This window comes from Strix aluco, chromosome 9 (genome assembly GCF_031877795.1).
Source record: "Strix aluco isolate bStrAlu1 chromosome 9, bStrAlu1.hap1, whole genome shotgun sequence".
Classification (NCBI taxonomy): Eukaryota; Metazoa; Chordata; class Aves; order Strigiformes; family Strigidae; genus Strix; species Strix aluco.
The window spans coordinates 31,853,686-31,876,232 of NC_133939.1; the positions used below are offsets into that span (position 1 = coordinate 31,853,686).

Sequence of the window (22,547 nt, forward strand, 5' to 3'; positions counted from 1 at the left end):
ATAACTGAACAGCTAACAAAATAGTTCTATTATTTCTGTTGCAATTATTTTGTAATTTTATCCAGTAACATCTTTCAAGATAGTGAATTTAAAAGATGCAATGGCTGAGGGATCATGGTTGCACAAGACATTTTTGGTTTTCTGTTATGAAAATAATTACAAGACAGACAAAGTTATGCTGAAATAAGCCTGATGAAATTCAGGCAGTAAAGGGCAAAATTTGGTGACTACCTAAGAAGAAGCTTTGCTCTCATGAATCTTAAACAACTCCTGCAGTAGAATCATTTTGATGTTAGTTGTATAGTGAAGACCTAGCATTAAGACTAATGAAGAAATTAAGCATTTCTTGACAGATGGAAGCAGCAGTATTAGTGCATGACTAATGCTGGCCAAAAATGAAAGCGGTAAGAGCAGGTGCCATCCACGTGCCATCGTGTTTTCATAACCCCACTCCATGTACGCTGGACCTCTGTCAAACACGAGGGAAGGATGTACGGGACAGGCAGGCAAAGCAGAACACTTGAGCTTTACAGCTGCCAGAACAAAGGAAATTGCTTCTCTGTCACAAGACTAAATTACTCTGGCCTTTCTTAAGGTAGAAAGATTCTACTGAAACCAGCATAATCCCTCCTAGTAAATCAGCTCATTGATTTTATCTGTGTAGCATTCCTGCTACAGCCAAGTTAAAAAAGAAAATAGTTTCAAAATATATTTTATTTGCAATGTAGATGACCTCTTCTGACTTACTTCTACAGGTTTAAGTAATACTACAGCTTCAGGGAAAATGGATTTGATAGCGTCAATGTCAGCTAATTAGGCCTTTAGACAGTTATGGGATCATGGACTCATTGATTTATTTGTGGTAGATTCTCAAAAAAACAAACTGCATTCATAAGAAAGCCATAAACATCGTGACAGTTTATTATGATTGAATTCCAGCTGAAGGAACAAAAGGATGTTTTCTGCCCAAAAGAAAGGCAAACATCAGTACATCTATGCACAAGTACCTGAGATGCTTACCAGAAAACCAAGAAGATATTTCAAATCCTTCTCTACTGACTGAGTATAACAAACAGAAGAAAGAAAAAAAAAAAAAAAAAAGCAAGCAAGCAGTAGTCCGTATCTTCCACTCCCCTTGGGAACATGTCTGTTTCTTTTTGATTTATGGCCTTTTTTAGGGAATTGCTAAATGAAAACATTTAACACTTGCATGGGCATGCAGCTGAGATGACAGAGCAGCTGACTGGCTTTGCCAGCTGGAATTCAAGGGAATGTCTGTGTTGCAAAATGAAGTTAAGTGGGGCCCAATTCCACTTGGGAGGGTAAGGCACTTACTTCTGCCCAGTTAGACACATGCCTGAGCTTAAACTCCTCCCCAGGTCAGTGATCCAACTCACTAACATAGAATTAAGACTGACTCCCTGCTTTACTTCCAGTGAACACTGTACGTCCAATTGTACCACACCGTCTGTATTTTCTAGCTGCTTGGACTGTAAGTTCACCCCCACTGAGAAGGTAGGTGATGCTGCCTAACAGCTCATAGCTGTGTTTTCACCAGTCCCACCACCATTCATTTCTACCTGGCAGGAGTTCTGGTTTGTTGACCTTCATCAGAGTGCAATAGTACTGGCTTCAAAAGAGATGCTCTCCCTCAGACAATAGCTGTCATTTAATAGCTGTCACGAGGTTTCAACTGAGAAATAAGGTGATTTATGTCAGGGGAGTCCCATGGTACCTTATATGTAGTTCTACTGTTTATTTACTTCTGTATTCCAGCACATTCTCTGAATTTCAGTGCATAGTAGACTTCCATTGTTTTAGGTCAGCAGCCTCCTCTGGCTGCAGTGAAGAAGATGTGGCAGGAAAAACGCTGCAGTTCCATCCTCTGGTAGAAGACTGAGGAAATCCCTTAGTTCCAGTTCCATTGCAACAACTGATAAAGTTTCTGAACAGGGGAGAAAATCTTGTTTAGGTATTTTGGTTTTAGAACAAAGAAATGAAAAAACATTAACAATGTAATCACTAATTGAAGTCATCAAATTATGTAAGTATTGCAATGGGAATGAAATTTGAGACACGCCCATTTAGGAGGAAATGCAACTATAGGAAGTCTCAAAAGTAAACTGAAATTATGTGTTAGATTAAACCCATACCTTGATCTCATCAGGTCTACATGCGGCACTAATGCTTATGGAAGTCTGATCTAGTACTTCACCTATTTTGTATCAAAGGCCAGGGAAGCCCTGGAAGCAGCACCCTAACTCAGCACAACCTCTAAAATGAGATGTTCTGCAAGCAGCTTCTCAGACCAAGCTGTTCATGTTCTTAAGTGATTACAGCAGAGTTACTCCATGAAAACAGTATTTCAAAAGAAAAACTATTAGCACTAGCAACTAGAACTTTATGATAGAGCATGGCAACCTGTGCTGCACAATGCAACCCCGTGATGCTGTTTTCCTGCCCCCACGCATTACACTGTCAGTTGTAAAAAATACAGGTGCTTTATTCACTCTTATTCGGTCAGAACAAACACACTGGCCCCTCAGCTATACACAACATTACTGACTTCCCACAAACATGTGACAACTAGACTACCAGGGTTGGTTTCTCTACTTCTAGTAGTAACACGTTGTGGTTTTTTCAGTCTGTGACCTAATCATCAATACACACTTAAACACCTGCTGGGTTATCAAAAGTAGCCTGTCATTGCTTAGAACCATACAGGCACTGGGCCAAGGAGAAGAAACAATTACTGTCTATTAGTTTTATGTAGTAAGTTTTTTTAATAGTGTCCATTCTTGACCTATATAGAAACACTATCACAGAATCATGGAATGGTTTGGGTGGGAAGGGACCTCAAAGCCCATCCAGTCCTACCCCCTGCCCTCGGCAGGGCCACCTTCCACTAGCCCAGGTTGCCCAAAGCCCCGTCCAGCCTGGCTTTGAACCCTTCCAGGGAGGGGGCAGCCACAGCTTCTCTGGGCAACCTGTGCCAGGGCCTCACCCCCCTCACAGGGAAGAATTTCTTCCTTAGATCTCATCTAAATCTCCCCTCTGTCAGTTTAAACCTGTTCCCCCTCATCCTATCCCCACACCTCCTGATCAAGAGTCCCTCCCCCCTTTCCTGTAGCCCCTTTCAGTCCTGGGAGGCCGCTCTAAGGTCTCCCCAGAGCCTTCTCTTCTCCAGCTGAACCCCCCCAACTCTCTCAGCCTGTCCTCACAGGGGGGTGCTCCAGCCCCCTGAGCATCCTCGTGGCCTCCTCTGGCCCTGCTCGAGCAGGTCCGTGTCCTTCTACTGTTGGTGCCCCCAGAGCTGGACCCGGCACTGCAGGGGGGTCTCCCGAGAGCAGAGTAGATATGATTCCAACATTTTGGACATTCCAACATTCCAACAAACTGTTTGTTTTCACTACAAAATTAATGCCATTTTTATATGAGGCAACACACTGTACGTTGCAGAATCCTGTGCTAACAACTAGAAAGCCTGATGAGCTGTGTTAGCTTTAACTGTAGACAAAGGTGCCCATTTTCTTCCAAATTATCAGATCAGTAGTCCTTAGCCTGAACAGTATTTACAATGTCAGATGATGTGCAAAGGCTGCTGGAGTTGCAATAAATTCATTTACCTTTCAGTGATGAAATTAGAACAGGGCAGTCATTGCCAGTAAGTCTGGTTGTCTTGCAAAGTTCAGGAAGCAGCTTGTTCCACCACACAGCCTAATCCACAAAAACCAACAGCAAAAGTGTAAATTAACAAGGACTGCAATTAAGAGTATGAAAGATCTGCTAAAAACACACTAACTAAGCTCAGATATGTACAAATGCAGGTAGGTTGCGATGAACTCAATAATTTATATAATGCTCTGAAATGCAGGCTTTTTTGCATATGATGTGTTTTTCAATTTTCAGTGTGATCTTTTTCTACTCGAAAAATTTTACATAGTGCCCCCTAGTCCCTCTATAGAGAAAAGTTTATAAGAGAAAAAAGTCACATAATTAGTGAGACTGATGCAGTCAGAAAAGGAGGGGTTTTCCCTCCAAACAGCTCCATGCAAAGTGGTGAACAGCATTACTACAAGAATTCTGCTCTGTCTCCTGACCTAATCTGTCTATTTCCAACAGCAGTAGTAGTGAATTATGTTTATAATTTTGTTAATAAGAATGGAGAGAAGGAATTTCTTTCCTTCTTTTTTCAATATGGCAACTCTTTTCCTCCACCTGTGTTCAGATTCAGTACTGCAACCTCACATTCAACTCTAACTATGTGGAAACAATCAAAGAAACTATTTTCAGATCTGAATAAAAAGCACAAATCTGGTTTTGAACAGAGTTCTAGTATGTCCATCTGGTAGAGGATCACCTTTGCTGACCCTGGCCAGCAAAATGGTGCACAATTAATTGAGTAACTCTGATGGGCAATAGAAGTAAACTCCTGTACTCCTGGAACACTTGAATAAAATCGGTTCCAAAATTAAAACTGTACAGAGGCTTAAGGGAAAATGGGACATAAAGAACATAATCTTTCCCCTAGTGCACCAGTACCATTCTGGTGTTAGAAGGCCAGAAGATGTCACTAGAACACAGGAAGAATATATTTAAGTGTGATTTTATCTGAAGGACCATGTGTTCTTATCAGGTAGCTTATCACTAAATTTCATGTTATACAACACTGTCAAACAAGTTAGAACACTGATTAGTGAGAAACTAGCTAGTTTTTCGTTTACAGTGGAAAAAGAATGTACTACTCTGCCTTTTCTGAGGCACTTTGCCATCTGAAAAGACTATGCTTTCAATTTGCTAGAATGAATACAAAAAGTCACAGAAGAAACTGGGGAAAAAAAAAATATTCCATTAAAATTAGTGGGGACTGAGTTACGGAATTTAAATGCCAAGCCAGAGGTTCAAAGCAAGTTAAGCAGTTTGTCTGAAAGTTGCACTACTTGATCCATTCAGAGTCCATCTGTACACACATCATTTATAGTTAGAAAACAGAAAAAAACAAAGCAAAAAAATACTGTAACGAAAGTAGCTCACCCGATTGTCACCTTTCAGCTCGTGCTGAGCATATAATACAGCTGCATCAGGACACCTTCTGAGGAGCTGGTCAAGGGCTTCCTCGTACCGGCCTAGACGGGTACTGCAGAGAACGTAGATGGTGAGGCCAACGTTGCCAGCCTCTGTCAGAGGCTCCAAGACAGGCAGAGCTGGAGCTATATTGATTGACTGACTACACAAAAGAGACTGAAGACAAGAAGAAAAAGTATTGTTTGGATGTAAGACAAACTTTGCAAAAAAATGCTAACCATAACCTTAGAACACAAGCCCTTACTTATCGGAATAATTTTGAAATAATACTTCCTTTAATAAATGTTATTGAAAACTGAGAAAGCAAGTTTAGAGTGGACTGCAAATGTAAATATCATTGTTATTGACGCATCTCTACATATTTTTTCCTTTCATCATTTCAGTGGGCCTTTTAGTTTAACTTGTATAACCTGGGGGGGAAGGAGGAAGTTGTTCATACATACATGAACATTTGCAGAATGGATCTAAGCTGTGAACAGTAAGATTTAAGGGGTTTCATACCTGTAGTTTTGAGATATCTTCATGGTAATCCTCATCAGATGGAGATCCCATTGACATTATGGAAGTTACCCATGGGAAAATCAACCCAAAATGGTTACAGGAGTTTATCTATACAAGAAAGAATCAAGTGGCAATACAAGAAATATTTCTGTTAGTGACAGTTCCATGTCAAACCCACAAGTGAAGAAAACTTTACTCTCAAATAGCATAACTTAGAATAGCAGCTACTCTTTCTTCTGCTTCATACAATTTAGTTACAAATAAACTGGAAACTCCTATATAATTCTGTATTTCAGATTTCCCATTCAGAATCCCTTAAAATTCATCATTCACACACTTTTCTCATTTAGCCAGCTTTGTAAAACTGCAAACGCTCCACCTGACAAACTCTGATTGTTTCATTTTAGCCCTTATTTCTATCCAGAGCTGAGATTCCTGTTGGAAGTATAGATGCAAATGTCCCCAAAGAACAGGACTCCCCAGAGCCAGCAATACCTACTTGGTAACTGCACGCTACCTTATTTGCTTTCAGTCTTGCTTCTTTTAAGAAATAAACTGTCCAGAATTGAAATACTAAGGATAGTATTTGGATCGATTTTGGAGGGACAATGCAGCCATCAAACTTCCTGCGAGTGGTAGACTTACCAAATCCTCTGTTGTTTTCAATGGCTTAGTCTCAGGAAGTTGCTTCTTTGATATTCTCCAAACGTACTGAGAAGTAACCCTCAGTAAAAGCTCCTGAAGTATTTCTTCCTGAGAGCACACTACAAGAAGAGCTTCCCAGAAATCCACCAAGAGCTGAGGAATAGTGTTTTCACTGTTACCACACAACATCTAAGAACAGAAACATTGGAAGACATCAAGTTAGCACAGATTGTGGTAATTATTAGTAGCAGAATTTAGAAGAGACAGGAGGAACAGTTTTTCACTTTTACTAGAAGCACAACTTTGGTTCCTTTCTTGTCTTGATGTATTTGTAATGGATGTGATTCTACATAATACAGTGCTAGGCAAAGGAACAAGTTCATGGAATGATTTTAAAGTAATCAATTCTGAACAATAGATTTGATTTATTCTTCAAGATTTACTCCACTGCCAGAAATGTCAGCACACTGTCAGCAAGTAGTTACAGACTGCTAGTTTGGAGGATTTTACATATACCAATAAGCCAAGCAGGTATCTTAGCAAGAAGAATCTAAAGGCCGTAAGAGTTGCTGTGTAGCTCAGCTGGGTATAATGGTAGGACCCACAAGGCAGATGCTTTTAAGGTCTGGTGTGCCAGTGAAAAGGACTTTTGGTCTCCAATTCGCTTTAAACAGCAACACTTGTTCTGATTCAAGTTTCATGACTTGGTATTTCTGATACAGGTCTTTCACAGTAACAGACACAAGACTGCAACACACCTACACTGAAGAATACATGGCTTTAATCCAAACAATGTTATTCATTGTAGAGAAAAGAAAAAAGGTTTGTCTATTCCCAATCTAAATAAAGAATACTTCAGTGACACCAGAAACTATTCTATTTGTCTTTCTCCTCATAAACTGCAGAGACCCACTCTTCTTTCAGAAATTTACACAGAACATCAAATATTATATACCTTCCTATTTAAGTCTAATTCTTTACAAGTATGTTTCAATCCTAATGATTTCTTCCAAAGGAGTTTATGGAAGTGACTTCTCTAAATTCTGTTAAATTTCAGTAGCCTTAGGAAGTCCAATTACTAGGAAGCCATTGAAAGATCTCTGAGATCTGGGTATTCTCCATTCAAATGACAGGGTCAAATCAAAGAACTTACTTAATGAGGCTTTTTTTTCTTGATTTAACCAGTATTTCTTTCCAGATAGTCCCGTTTCTGACTCTGTAGTCATCTATCATAACTGGAATATACCCAACCCTCATCTCCCTCCTTCTGAAGAAATGCTGAAATTGAGTGAAGGAGCAACTAAGCCTGCTTTGCCTACCCATCACAACATCACTATGAGAAAAATAGAAGCAAAAAATGATTACACGCCAACCTTGAAAAAGGTATCTGCTTCTTCCAGTTCAATTTTACTGTTCTCATGTAAAGCCACAGTGGCAGCCACCAGTAAACCAGGCTGCATCTCCTTCAGGTGAACAGCAAACTCAGTTGGCACGACAATTCCTTCCTTACGCTGTCTCAAGAGTTTTGGTTGCCCAGTGAAGCCAGAAGCCAGTGCTGTCTACAAATACAGTCAGATACAAATCAGGTAAAGAATTCAATCCACATTTGATTCAACTCAGAAAACTCAGTATTTCCTCAGGCAGTGAAGTTTAGACAGATGAAATGAAGGAAGGTCAGAAGAAGGAAATAAATCCTTTCTACAATTTATAGAATAGCTCTCCAGAGACTGAGATCCAAACTGTGCCAGAGCAGTGACTCCTGAACAACAGGCCATTGCCTGAACACTGAAAGTAACACACTGTTGGAAGCTGGAGTTACTGTGCATGTAAGAAAGATAGATTGCACTATGAAATCCAAGACATTCAATACACACGGTGTTTTGAAAAATCACCAGCTGAAATTTCAATAGACTACTTTGCTAAAGTATGCATTTTATTTTGAAAATACCCATGAAACAATGATCAAAATGTGCTGCACAAGTTGTTTCTGGATATCTGGGTGCTTTTGAAGGTAAGAATGACAAGATATTATTTCCACTCTAAAGACAGTGGGGAAATGATGCCTAAGCAGATTAAATGAATTACACAGGAAATATAAGGCAGACCTAGGAGGCAGTTTCAGATTTCACCCCACCATGCATACAAACTATCCTTCCTTTCTCTAACTTTGTGAAAGCGTTACTCTTTCTGCTTTGCAAAAAATGCTTTTTAAAGGTGAGGTGCAACAGAACATTTTTTTAATAGGCCAGATTAAAAAGAAAAACAAAAAAAAAACCCCAACACCCCTGCAGTGGAATGTGTGTATGTTTGCTCACAACCCGGCAATTTCACTTGATTGTGCTGTAAATGGTTAGAATGAAGGTGGTGCTGGGCATCATTGTTGAAACAACTCTCCACAATTCCCACCCTACAATTCAAAAACTGCTAACTTTGAAAGCTCTCCAGGACTTCTCCTACCAAAGCATGATATCTAACTTTGAAACAGCTATTTTAAAAATTTTTATACCTCCAATATCTCACTCTCAGAAAGAGTCTGTATTTCAAGCTCTGTCACCTCTGAATATTCACCAGTCCAGAGCAACCTTTACAAGTAATTTACAGACAGGTCTCAATCTAAAACCACAAGTGAACATCTGTGGCACAGACTGCTTCACTAACATTTTTCCCCCCATTGGTGTGGAATCCTTCCTTTGATAGCACTGAAGTAAGTTCTGATCTGTTCTTACTAAGGCTTAAGTGCTTTGATTCCACATAAGAAAGATGGAAAATTGTATACAGAAACTTTAGTTTGTGTGCATCATGGACATTCTGCTTCAAGAGCAATTTTACAACAGCTGTTTGCATACAGATGGGTTTTCATGGGCATAACACATATTACAGGTGGAGGGGTGTAAAAATGCTGCTATACAACCCTTCTGTACTGCTGAAGAGCAATGGCTCTGTAGAGCTTGTTATACTCCGGTAAACAGCATTTACTTTAACAAGAACTTAACAGCTTCAAAACTTTCACTTATTTGGTAAAGCTCTGCCAAGATAAGACTACCCGACCTGCAGAGGAAACAGTACAGTCCCAGTGTGTATGCCAGCCCTCGATTCCACTGTTACTGCACTCAGTGGAGCCTGTGCAGCCCAGCAGGAGGAAGAGGAGTGACCAACAGTTGCTTCTACAGTAAAATACAACTACATGCCAAACCTACTGACTCTGCCTTTGCAAAGCATGAATAGCTTATGCTTTCAGCATACTTTACCTCCTTATAGGAGCCCATCTCATGTTCACACATTGTCAGGTCTCCCATTTTCAGAGCCATGAAAGCCTTAGTAAGTGTCACGACCACTGATGGCATGATCTTTTCTACTTTCTGAAGATACTTCACAGCTGTCAGAGGACATACATTTCTCATGCAGGGGCTGCAGAGGATATGAGGCAGCTGCACAGGGTCAGCAAGACAGAATATCTGGAGAACTTTATTTGCTGATTCCTATTGAAATAAAAGCCATTTGACAGATTAGACCTTTCCAGATATGTATGTGAATATAAAAGTACTGCAGTTTTATTTTGCTTTCTTTGGTGTTTTTTAATAAAACAGACAAGTACAGCTTAGCTATCAAATCACAGTGCCTTTCCTGACTCTCCTCCCCACTGGTAAAAGTAAAGGATCTCTAATCAGCAGTGATGCAACCCATATTCTGGGGTGCTAGGAGAACATCCATCACCACAGTGAATTGGTTTTACCAACCTGTACAATTTGGCAATGTTCAAAGAAAGAGTTTGTTTTGTTATAGAAAGAGAAATGAAAAGAAATTTGCAGCAGAGCTTTGCTAAAATGGAAGTCTTTGTGTGCCAGTGGGAACCAGAACATTAGCAACATGCATCATGATAGTCAAACCCATAATGTTGCTTGAAAGCAGCCCAAAGCATCACAGGTGCTGCTTGCTACTTTGTCAACAAAAATGGGAAAATAAAAACGATGTGAAAAAGAACAACTGTAAAACTAAATAAGCAACTCAGCATTTTCAAAGGGCATTTAATTAAAATTTGATACACAGTTCTTAAAATCAGAACTAGATCAACAGATTAAGAAAAAACCCCTGTTGTTTCTACCTTACTTAATTCTTCATTTAAGTCTTCATTAAGAGAATGAGTTAAGTAAAATATAAATCCTCTCTCATATGTCTGTATTTCATCACCTTCTGAAACTAGTCTCTTTAAAACTTCAGTCACTGATAAACCTGACATTCTGTAGTATGGCAAAGCAAGGTGGTAATCCTTTGTGTCAAACCTGAAGGCAAGAGAGGAAAGAAGAAAAGAACAAAACAATTAAGGGCAACACTTTACCATCACTGTTTGTAAGAACTAAAATAATACATCAAACAAAGTTGCAGACACACCAGTATCTGCGAATACATAGCTCATACTCAGCGTAATATTATATTCTGTATTCAGTAACAATAAAGACAAGCAGATACTGCAGAGATGACTAGATTAAGCTGGTTTTGTAGAACATAAAGACTTGTATTATATATGTAATACTAATGTAAAACATCAAAGAATGATGAATTTTCATTTTACAGTTACATTGTTGGGAAAAAAACCTCACCTATCTAAAACGTACCTGCTATAGCAGTCTCCTAAGAAGGCACAACTTTCTCTGAATGCTTTTAGAAGTTCTTCTTTCTCATCTGATTTAAGGAAATGAGGGTCCATTACAGCTGCTCTGACCAATAAGTGAGCCTCACTTAAAAGATGGATGCAACTCTCTGTTTTTACATTTTCGTAAATTCTACTATAATCTACCTAGAACAGACACAGGATATACTTAGGCTGCTGGCAAAAATTAAGAATATACAGGAACAATTGTAATGAGGGCAGCAGCCATTTGAAAAAGTATTATGGGCTATTCATGACAAATATATTACGTTATATTTAGCAATGACATGCATCAGAGATTAATTAGCAGTACTTAATTTTAGTCACCAAACAACAAAAGCAGGAGTTGGGCAATACCATTTCTCTGTAAAGCTGAATAGTTGAAACAGTGTTTATAATATATAAATTCCAACCAGGCTCTGACTCAGAATTTGTTCTGGATTTGATGCTGTCAGCCTTTCTGGAACTAGAGAGAAGGAAAAGAGTTGTCAGTGTCCAAATAAACACTATGCAGCCAAAAAAAATCTCACTCACTTGATAATTTCAATGCACAAATAGGTATGTTTGCAGGCTTGTAAATGCTTAAGAGTTAAGCTGTGAATTTAAGTCATAATGGCTAATAACAAAACAGGGATAGGCATGTTCACACACCAGGAATACCATCAAAGCTATCTACATCTTCTCCAGGCTTAACAACAGGTAGTATCAGATACTTACATGAAGTTAAGTAACTCAAATTAGCTAAGATGTTTGCTTACTTTCTGTAAGGACTTACTGCACATTTGCCCCTGCAGCTCTATTAAAGTGTTTGCCAAGACATGGCAAAAAAGTATTTGAATGCTTTTACTCTAACACATTGGCTAGGTCTGTAACGCCCTAAGGCTAAAACACTGTAGGAAAACACTCTTTTTGTTATGGCTTTTTGGTTTTTAACTCTTCTGGGATATTTTTATCTTTATTTTCAAGTGATGGTATTAAGTAGACTAATATTTGTTCAACTTTCTTTACTGAAGGCAAAAAGTGTATCTTCCTCAAATGCCAACTATAATCTCTGAAACAGCACTACTGGCAGAAGAAACTGTGCTTTATACAAAGAAAAATACAGTATTTTGAATTATCATTCTCATCTTATCCTCATCTTCTCCTGAATAACGTCTGCTCTAGGCTTTAAGAAATACTGGTTCAAATAACTCTTCAATCAACTACAGTTGTCCCGCTTTGGTTAATGAACTTGAACTGACTTTAATGTAATTTCCAAATAGCTGGTTTAGAATAGCTGTTTAGTAATTTTATGAAAAGCCCTCAAAAAAGAATGGGAATAGCAGTTCTCATGGAAATAGATAAAAAGTCACAAGAGCCTCTGGCTACATACATGCTAGAAGTGTATCTTGGGCCAAAGTCTGATCCTTCTTTTGTCATGGATTACTACAGTGATGTTCATAACTTTTCTTGGGAAGAACCCTTAGCCAAATGTAAGACATTTTCATTTTGTGTTACAATTTGTTAGCCTGTAGCTTCAGTACTCCTGCATATTTTTGTATCTCAAGATACATATTTTTTTCTTCTCAGAAGCACATACGTTCTTAGTAATATTATTTTAACATTACTTACATAAGTTTTTTACAATCTTGAGTAACTTACTTTGTTGATTTCAAGCATTTGTGACCCTACCTTATTTTCTTCTATGTCAGTTAATACAGTAGAATTGAAAAAAATAAATGCTTGATTTTTGTTCCCATGCACTAATTAGGGAATTCTTTCCAAACAGTTTTCCAGAGGAACCTCTCTTCAACTCCAACATCCACAAATTCAGCACTGTACACAGAGCTATAAATACCATCTCCCCAAAAGACAGAAATCCTTACAGCATCCTTCTTGTAGGCTTTCTTCTTTCAGTAATATCTTCCGTGTCTGCCTTAGTCAAAAGAATTATATGGTTTTTGAAATGACAGATAGCTCTTGGTCCTATAAAAAGCTGCATTCTTAACGTGCAGACATCCAGTGCAACAGGTGGACAAGCCTATAAAGGATAGTAATTGCTTTGTAATTTCTGTTAGTATGTACTTTGAGACTTTAAACAACAAAAAAAAAGAAATTTAACCTCTGTTCAATTATCTGACACTAAAAACATTCACTGGCTTTCCTAACTTTTGAGTTCTTCACTTAAGCAAGAATAAAAATACTCTAAACTATGACATAAATCATTTAACAATGGGTAAAAAAAAAAATAATCATTTCACTCTTCAAAGCAACTACACAGTTTTAGCTGTGTGTCTCAAAATAAGTGAGCCTGAGGGAGATGCCTAACATGGAAAACTTAATCCCAAATAGTTTGAATTTGGCCAAGTTGTAAAAGATTGCCTGACATGGTTATAAAAGTATTGATTTCATTTGCTTATGAAAAGCAATTATAGAGAAAAGTATTATATTTCCTTGCCTATTGTTACATTACATACCCAGTATTATGTTCCTGATTTGTTCAATATGCAGCTTTCAGTTAAACCTTACCATATAATCTATACTGGACTAAAAATGGAAAAATGCAACTTCATTTGCCCAGAAATATTCCACATTTACAGCTTTAAGAAGATAAAATACCATATCTACAAATTAACATAGCAACACAGCACCATATGTGTACCCCGTTTTCTGAAGAAACCTTAACATTTCTTGTAAAGAGGCAGGAGGCTGCAGTGGTGACCAGAAGGCTCTAAACTGCCCTGGGCTAGTCAGAACCAGAACCAGCCAGCTCTGACACTGATGTAAAAAAACAGCAGGAAAAATAAATAATAACCACCATTGCCATCACCACACTTCCAACTCCACACTGCAGCAGAAACACCCTGAGGGGACGTGGCCCCTGCAGGGCCCACGCCAGACTGAGTCTGAAGCCTGTGGAGCACAAGCTGCAGCAGGGACATCACGAGGGACTGCAGCCTGCAGACCACCATGACATGCACATCTCCTCAAACCTCCTGCTGAGACAGGAGGCAGCCTGGTGCCTGACTGCAGGAACCGTAATGGACTGAATGCAAGCCACAGTGAAAACACAGAAAGGTGAGACTGGAGAAGGGACAGATTGTGTCATGTGTTTATATTCTTTATCTCAGTACCTTTATGAGGAGCAGAGCTCTCATGTTTAGCTCTTGAGAATTTTATAATACTTCTACTGTCCTATGGTTTCTTTGTCCGCTGTCTACACGCTCAAAAGGAATCACAGAATCAGAGTGGTTTGGGTGGGAAAGGACCTCAAAGCCCATCCAGTCCCAGCCCCTGCCCTCGGCAGGGCCACCTTCCACTAGCCCAGGTTGCCCAAAGCCCCGTTCAACCTGGCCTTGAACCCTTCCAGGGAGGGGGCAGCCACAGCTTCTCTGGGCAACCTGTGCCAGGGCCTCACCCCCCTCACAGGGAAGAATTTCTTCCTTAGATCTCATCTAAATCTCCCCTCTGTCAGTTTAAAACCGCTCCCCCTTATCCTATCCCCACACCCCCTAATCAAGAGTCCCTTCCCTTCTCCCTTTCCTGTAGCCCCTTTCAGTCCTGGGAGGCCACTCTAAGGTCTCCCCAGAGCCTTCTCTTCTCCAGCTGAACCCCCCCAACTCTCTCAGCCTGTCCTCACAGGGGAGGTGCTCCAGCCCCCCAAGCATCCTCATGGCCTCCTCTGGCCCCGCTCAAGCAGGTCCGTGTCCTTCTGATGTTGGTGCCCCCAGAGCTGGACCCAGCACGGCAGGGGGGTCTCTCGAGAGCGGAGCAGAGGGGGAGCCCCTCGCCCTGCTGCCCACACTGCTCTGGGTGCAGCCAAGCACACAGGTGGCTTTCTGGGCTGCGAGTACACATTGCTGGCTCACAGTCAGTTTTCTACTAACACCCCCAAGTCCTTCTCCTTGGGGCTGCTCTCAATCCCCTCCTCACCCAGCCTGGATTTGTGCTTGGGATTGTCCCAACCCATGGGCAGGACCTTGCACTTGGCCTCGTTGAACTTCATGAGGTTTGTACAGGCCTAATTCAGTCTTTCTTTCCTGGTATTTTTATTAATGTACATCCCAATCTTTACAATTCAATAGATTTTTACTGATAAGCAATTTAAGGAACAGGAAAAGTCTAGACCTCCAAGGATCAAAAGCTCTCCTCCTAAAAAACATGCACAAAGTATCTGGTAGCAGACTTGTTCAAGTGTTCACACTCCTTTTACAAAAACTGATTTTTCAAGGACACCTGAGAGAGAGAAGCATCATCAGCTGCAATAAGGGAAAACTCTGCACCATTCATTCAGATTAATGCAGGAAAAGCATGGAATTTAGTTTAAGATGTAAGTGATTTTATAGCTTTTCATGGTTTTGAAAACATACCACTAATCATCTAGAATCTCAAACAGCAATAATAGATTGTTTCATTGAGGCATTTGTAGACCATTAAAATACAATATGCCATAGATTGAAGTAAAATATTAATTTTGGACCTTATTTTATTGGTTCAGCCAATAGAACGTAACAGGATTTCAGAAGGAAACATAAGGAAACTAAGTGCCATACTACTACCCCCATTATCTTAGCAAGGTAGTAAGAGCTGCACCTTCACAGTCGTATCAATATATGGATCCTCATCACGAGCTGCTGCTGCACTGCACCGCACTGTGAAACACTGCAGGTTCTCACTAGAGGGAAAGAAGAAACCACAATGAAGGAAAAAAAAATGAAGACTTGCAAAAATCCAGTAGCCAAAACTACAGAGAATCAGGTATTTTTTCCTTCATAGAAATGTGCCTAGAAGCCTAAGCAGGAGGGCATGCTGCACTATCACATGAGCCTACCCAGAGAGTTCCAGGAGGCTAGGAAGGACGTATCAGAGGGAGGGAAAAAAAAAAAAATTTAAATGGCAGTAGCATAAAGAAACATAGTGATACTATCAGCAAAATCATAAACATAGTACCTTGTAATGACGTGCAGGAACTGTGGAGTGAGAACTGCCTGCTCTGACTTCTCTGAATATTGGTAAGTAGAAATCAGTTCTACTAACTTCCCAACAGAGTAGAGATATCCAACATGAGGTAAAGAGAAAAAGCAAAAGAGACTCAGTAGTTCTCTCTTGTTCTCAATTTCCTCATGGTCTGTCACAGAACTTCCTAGATGTAACAATAAGAAAGGCATTTTATATACCTTGTAAATCAAAACCTGGCAATTCCTTTGCAAGCCTAATGCCTAAAAGATACTATCAAACCTGCCCAGGTTGTGGACTGGTTTTGTTAGTAGCTAGTGAAGAGAAAAAGAACTATATGAAGATCAGCGTACAGGTCGGATCAGTGCACAGGTCACAGATTTGTATGTCATGTTCTCTCATTTGGAGTAATTTTTAACCAAGGAGTGGACGTACCACCGATTGAAGGAATCCTATAGATGTAACAGCATCTGAGAGACCTGGCAGATTCATCACAACTAAGCATCCATAGATTGGATGATCAGCCTGATCTCAGACAACTCCTGGTGAGCTGGGATGAATGCTCATCCAGAGCTGCAGCTACAGTGCACCAAAGTACAGGTCCTCACTTAAGGGAAAGAAAGGCTGGGAATGGTGGAATTTATTTATAAAGCCACTTTGGCAGGTAAAGGTTGTTTTCAGATTTTACAGATCCTCTTGTCAAAGACTGTAAATCACAAGAGAACATAAGATAGCTGGATGTAAATGGCAAGTAGCTTATTCTCAAGTCAGCTGCAACTTAAACGAGGCTTTGCTACTTAGCAGACAACCAACCACAAACTGAGTGAGCAGTCAGTAAAGCTGATGGTAACATACAGCATTAAATTCTTCCATGGTTTGTTGGGGCTTGAGCTAGTGTGTATTCATGAACCCCTAAAATCGGCACCCAACACTTGCAGTTTTAATTAAAGCCTGGCAGAAGGGTAACCTATATCTTAATGATTACTAAGGTTTACTACTCTGATTTCCACTACTGACTCATGAAAGGCAGTTTAGTATCTTATAACACTGAGGATCACTATCTTGTGATGCAAAATTAATCAGTGGAGAACTGATAAAAGCTGATTTAGTCTTCCTCTTCTGGTGTGGTGAACTGATATTTTAGTTCAAGGTTTATGCAGAGCTTGGAGAAACTTAAAGACTTTTTTCTTAACTAAAGCTCCGTTTAAATCATTGAAAAGGGAGGAAAGACCTTAATTTAAAAACAAATCATACAGAAACAGTGTACAAAATGGAATAAACAAAGCAGCTCCTTCCTTTCCCAGGTCTCCTGTGGCACAGACCATAACACATCCCCGCATACCCACATACCCGTCTGGTATACAGGAAGCAGCTGAACAGAGTGCAACTTTGTCTCTTCACAAAATCCAAAAGGTGACTGGTCAGGTGTAAAACGTCTAGAGATAAAAATCCAAAACAACAACATGGCACCTCAGTGAGAAATCATTACGAGCTACTTTGGACAAGACAGCACTAGCCATAACAGGCACAGTGGATGTTTTAATACTCAAGAACAATGTGCACTCCTACTACTAATGTAATTAGCATGGCAATGCCAAGAAGCATGTGGCATAGCTAGAGACAACTGTCTTGAGTTCTTGCAACCAAAAACCTCTTTGCTTGTCTACAAGACACACGTCAAAGTCTGGGATCGCTGCAAGACATGCTGCAATTGATTTGAACCTCAGTTCAACAGGTTTTTTTCCTCTCTTTATTCAACTGAGCTATATGTAACACGGCACTATCTCCAATCCTACTTTTCTTTCCAATTATGTGTCATCCTTTTTCCTACTTTGCTTTGGAATTCACTGCTGGACTGTGACACCAATTCTTCCTCAGTGTTGGATAGAAGTTTAATGGCTTTGATAACTAACAAAATAAAAAGTGTAGTTTCTTAGTGCTTAAGATACTTGGTAAACTCCCTTTGCTAGCTGGAGAAAAGGAGAAAATGTTTTTTTAGAGGTACTCAAATAAGTATCACTTCAGCTGGAGTTAATGAAAGGTGCAGAATAAATAAACAAAAGGCAGTACCGTGATTAAGGTCACAGAGACAGGACAGCTGATCAGCCTGTGTGTGATCCTTTAAAGAAGCTCTAAACAATAACAGAATTTGACACAAGTTGCTTCAGAATAAGGTGTGTAAAATGGTTTTACCAGTTCACCATTAAAGTATAAAAACCGTGGGTGGTCAGAGACTGCAAGAGGTGGCCCAGAAAGGCTGTGGAGTCTCCACCTGTAGAGACATTAAAAACCTGACCAGACAGGGTCCTGGAAAACCTGTCCTAGCTGACCCTGCTTGAGAAGGGAGGGGTGGGGTATTGGCCTAGATGGTCTCAGGAGGTCCCTTCCAACATAAATGATTCTGTCATTCTGTAAGCTGAGAAAGAGACCATCCCTTCTGATGCATCACAAGAGAAGCTGCCATGCATGCTCCTCACAGCACACAAGGACGTATGATGAAAGCAGACATTAAACATCACTAGAACTGCAAAACCACCAAAATTCTACTCTGATTGTAACAACTAGTCACATTCCCCAAATAAAATGAAACTTAGGATTTTCAAGGCCAGAAGTTGTCCAGCCATGAGATGAGCAGGTTCACAGCATAGGGTGAAGAACCAGCTGGACAGCAGAGCTCAAAGGGCTGCAGGGAACAGGGCTACATCTGACTGGTGACCGGTCACCAGCGGTGTTCCTCAGGGCTCGATCCTGGGGCCAGGGCTGTTCAATATTTTGATCAATTATCTGGATGCAGGAGTTGACTGCACCATTAGCAAGTTTGCTGATGATACCAAACCGGGAGATGCTGTTGACTCTCTTGAGGGACAAGAGGCCTTGCAGAGGGATCTAGATAGAATGGAGCATCGGGCAATCATCAACGGCATGAAATGTAACAAGTCCAAGTGCCAGATTCTGCACCTGGGATGGACTGATGCCAGGCACAAGTATAAACTGGGAGAGGAGTTGCTGGAGAGCAGCCCTGGGACCCAGGGACAGGACCCGGGTAAGGGCTCAGAGCTGGGTCGCTCGGGGTGGTTCGGGCTGGAAGTTATTAGGAAGCACTTCTTTACTGAGAGGGTGGTCAAACCCTGGAACGGGCTTCCTGGAGACGTGGTCGCTGCCCCAAGCCTGTCGGTGTGTAAGAGGCATTTGGACAATGCCCTTAACAACATGCTCTGACACTGGGTCAGCCCTGAAGTGGCCAGGGAGCTGTACTAGATGTTCATTGTCGGTCCCTTCCAAATGAAATTTCTCTTCAAAAATGGGCTTTCTTTGATATCACATTATTTTCTCAGTGGGGAAAAAAAAAAAAAACAAAAAACACCAACCCTTATAAAAACCCCCAAAGTCAAAATACCAGGATTTTTCTTTCAACAAGCCATGAGCCACAGCTCATTATGATCTCTTGTAGTAAATTAACCCATAAAGAGGAAAATACATTTGCAATACCTGAAAAGCAGATACCGCACTTGGAAGCACTTTGTGTCTTCTGTAGGTAACTCTGTGGATTCCAGTGTGATGGGTATCTCACATAGCTTACTTTCTTCCCCAAGCAGTTCCACTGGCTTCTGACATACGATGAACTCATCTAATTCAAGCTGCAAAGTAGGCATTGAAGGGCCTTCATCTTTTACACCTTAACAATGAAAATGCTATATTAATTGTTCAAAGCATTCCATTTAGCAGTAAGAAAGTGGTATGACAGAGTATCGATTAAATACTCCAACTACAGCTACCTAGCTAGCACTGGCTTCCTCAAACCATGAGATTTCAAAAAACTGCTACGCTAGAAGATGAGACCAATCCTTCATTTAAGCCTCAACAGTCTGAATACCTAACAGTCAAGATTTCTGAAAGAACAGGTAAACTGTTCATTGTAAGGCCAGTCCAAGGCAACCTGTGCTGCAAACGGCTGGCTGTCAAAAAAAAAGCTGTCATTTGGCTGGAGAGGTTTTAAGAAGGAAAAGGCAGTTATGATAGAAAGTTGGGTTCTCTTAAACTCACGTCAGTTCTGGAAAGCAAATCCTAACAGCACTCAGAAATAAGCTGAACTTTCCTATTTAGTTTTTATTAATAAAAACAACTAGGGCCAGGAATACCATTATCTGAGTTAAGATCCATCTCAACTCAGTGAAGAACATTCCAGTTTATATTTTACCTATCTTGACAAGTCTTTTTTACCTTTAAATTTTTTCTAGGTACAGTTTCCATTTCCAAAAGACCATCCTTTTCTCTTTTTAAGTTTCTTCAATTTGGTGGTTTCAAGTTTGTTGGTGTTCCTCTGATACTTTCAGAAAGGTGGGAATGGAGTACATATGAATTGATTTCTTGCAATACACAGGAATGAGACCCACTGAGTAAATCTATTTCTGGGGTTTCTAGGATTCTAAGGCAAGCCCCCAAAAAAGACAAAGGACTGAAAAAGGAGAATTTGCTGACACCTTGTTTATGCAAGCTCTGAGCCTACTAACAGTTACAAAAGTGCATATGCATCACCACAGCAGCATTCTTAAATGTGTAAGCCAGTATGCATGGTCCCATCTCGAGGTTCATGAGATGCTTCTTCCATTAGGCCTCCCACTTGTCCCTTAGAAGAGACACAGTTATTTGGGCAGTGATGCTGACAGAGTAATTTTTCTGAACATAGCACACTGAACTCCTACCACTTTGTTTTGGCCCATGGTGGCACCCCAAAACAGGACCTAATTCTATGTCTGTAGAGGCTGCACTACCCTGAAAGCATCTGCAGAATGATAGTGTATTTATTTTAAGTGTTACCTCCAACCGCAGATGGTACCACTTTTCATGCACTGGAGTATTCAGCTGATAGTCCTAAACTGATCTGGAAGTATTTTCTGAAGGGCAATTGCCATGTTTGAGCCTACTTTGAGAATAACAGGAGCCAGTTAGCAGATTCCTGGAAATCAAAAAAAAAAAAATCACTTCTGCACTTACCTCCATCCTCAGGCTTTTCTAGCGTACTACCTCTGTGTGCACACTGCTCTGTCCTGTCTGCACTTTGCTGGACCAGTTCCAGTTTCAGGATCAGAACCTCCAGCTCTGTCATTACAGCTATATGTCTGGCACAAAATGCGACTTCAGCAGGAATGAGATTATCAATGTGTAAAATTAAGGAGCGTTCGAAGTCTAACACAGTCAAATTCTGGTTGATGACCAGATACTTCAAACAGAACATGACCAGTTTATTTTTGCAGCCCACAAGAAGATCTCCATTTACAGGACAACATGAAACGCACAGGGGAGGATCTGAAAGTGGCATTTCCACAATTGACATCTGTTCTTTTAAGGTTTCACTGTATGACTCTTCCATCTTGTGACCGACCATCCGAACACAAACACGAGAACTCCCTGCAGACATGCATCTCCAGTTCAGATACGCTCTCAGGAAAGTTGCTTTGCTTTTCTCCTCAATCGTCACCAGGTAGTCTCCTTAAAAGAAAGTAGCAGTACTGATATATCATTGAAGAATAGATGACACTTTTTGAGCTCTCTACCTGCTGCAGTACATTACAGAGAACACTGTAAATTCTCAACTCTTGCATAAAATTCCAAAAGCAGTTTGTTCACCAGTTTTGCTCTAATGAAATCCGAAGTGTGAGTTTCTTTGCTGGACACATTTCACGTACCATTACGTACAGATCTAGGCCCAGCCTAACTCCTAAATCCACTTTATGAGTTGTGATTGCAGACCAGGTGTCTCCTCTCCCCCCCCCCCCCCCCCCGCATTTTGTTCTCTAAAGACGGGGAAAGTCACAGACTGACGAGGGGCTGCGGGGCCCGCCCCGTGCCCCGAAATCGCACAGCAGCACGCAGGAGCGCGGGCCCGGCCCGGGGCGGGGGAAGGCGGTAGAAAAAAGCCCCGCGCTGGCCCCGCACGCGCGGCCCCGCTCGGACCGGCCGGTGCCTCCGCCAACGCCCGCCCCGCGCTGCCCGGCCCGGCCCAGCGGGAAGCGCCGGAGCGCGGCCGCAGCGAGGCCTTGCTCATCCATCCTCCTCCTCCTCCCGCCCCCGCTCCGCACCTCGCCTCCCCCGGACCGGCCCGCGGGCCTCCCCGCCGGGCACTGACCTGCGGGGCTGTGGGCCATGCGCCGCACGGGCCCCAGCGTGGCGAAGGAGCCCAGGGGCTCGCAGCCGCCCTGCTCGCGCAGCGCGAACGCCTCCACCCGGCAGCTGCCGCCTGCGCCGGCAACGAACAGCGCGTCGCGGCCGCAGCAGAACCGCGCCGGTTCCTGCCGGCAAGGCACCACGCTCTGCGACCCGAACGGGTGCAGGTTGTAGAGCTGCACCATGGCGGCCCGCGCCGAGCCTGCGGGGAGCTGCGGGGAGCGGGCTAGGCCGCCGCCGCCTTCTCCTCCTCCTCAGCCGCCGCTGCGGTACGGCCCGTCCTTCCGCGGGCTCCTTCCGCGGGCTCCTTCCGCGGGCTCCTTCCGCGGGCTCCTTCCGCGGGCTCCTTCCGCGTAACGTCACGGCTTCGCCGGTACTTCCGGGCGCCCCCGCGGCGGCTCCCGCCGAGCCGGCAGCGATCGCTGACGCGAGAGCGGGGCGCGAGCATGGGGCGGGACCGGGAGGTGCCGTCGGCGGCCCCGGGACCAGCGACCGGGCTGCTGCGATCGGGACGCGCACGCAAAGGCATTTTGGGGATTAAATACAGCAATTCTGGCTCTGGAACTCC

The 22,547-nt window shown here is 41.9% G+C and overlaps 1 protein-coding gene across 2 annotated transcripts; it reads right to left on the reverse strand.

Annotated features, from left to right (window-relative positions):
- Positions 1–892: 892 nt before the first annotated feature.
- On the reverse strand, positions 893–22,537 carry HPS3 (HPS3 biogenesis of lysosomal organelles complex 2 subunit 1). 2 transcript variants are annotated; one of them, XM_074834472.1, is made up of 17 exons: positions 21,942–22,535; positions 20,810–21,304; positions 19,304–19,490; positions 17,165–17,250; positions 15,809–16,001; positions 15,452–15,533; positions 12,745–12,899; positions 11,237–11,345; positions 10,845–11,026; positions 10,334–10,511; positions 9,480–9,710; positions 7,605–7,790; positions 6,232–6,420; positions 5,587–5,694; positions 5,035–5,241; positions 3,627–3,717; positions 893–1,945 (listed from the first exon to the last, which is right to left on the reverse strand). In XM_074834472.1, exons 1-17 carry the CDS (start codon positions 22,162–22,164, stop codon positions 1,818–1,820), a joined length of 3,030 nt encoding a protein of 1,009 aa, XP_074690573.1. In that variant the 5' UTR covers positions 22,165–22,535; the 3' UTR covers positions 893–1,817. The 2 variants fall into 2 exon arrangements, with proteins under 2 accessions (XP_074690573.1, XP_074690574.1); XM_074834473.1 differs by lacking the exon at positions 7,605–7,790 and having other exon boundaries at positions 21,942–22,537.
- Between the last annotated feature and the right edge of the window lie 10 nt (positions 22,538–22,547).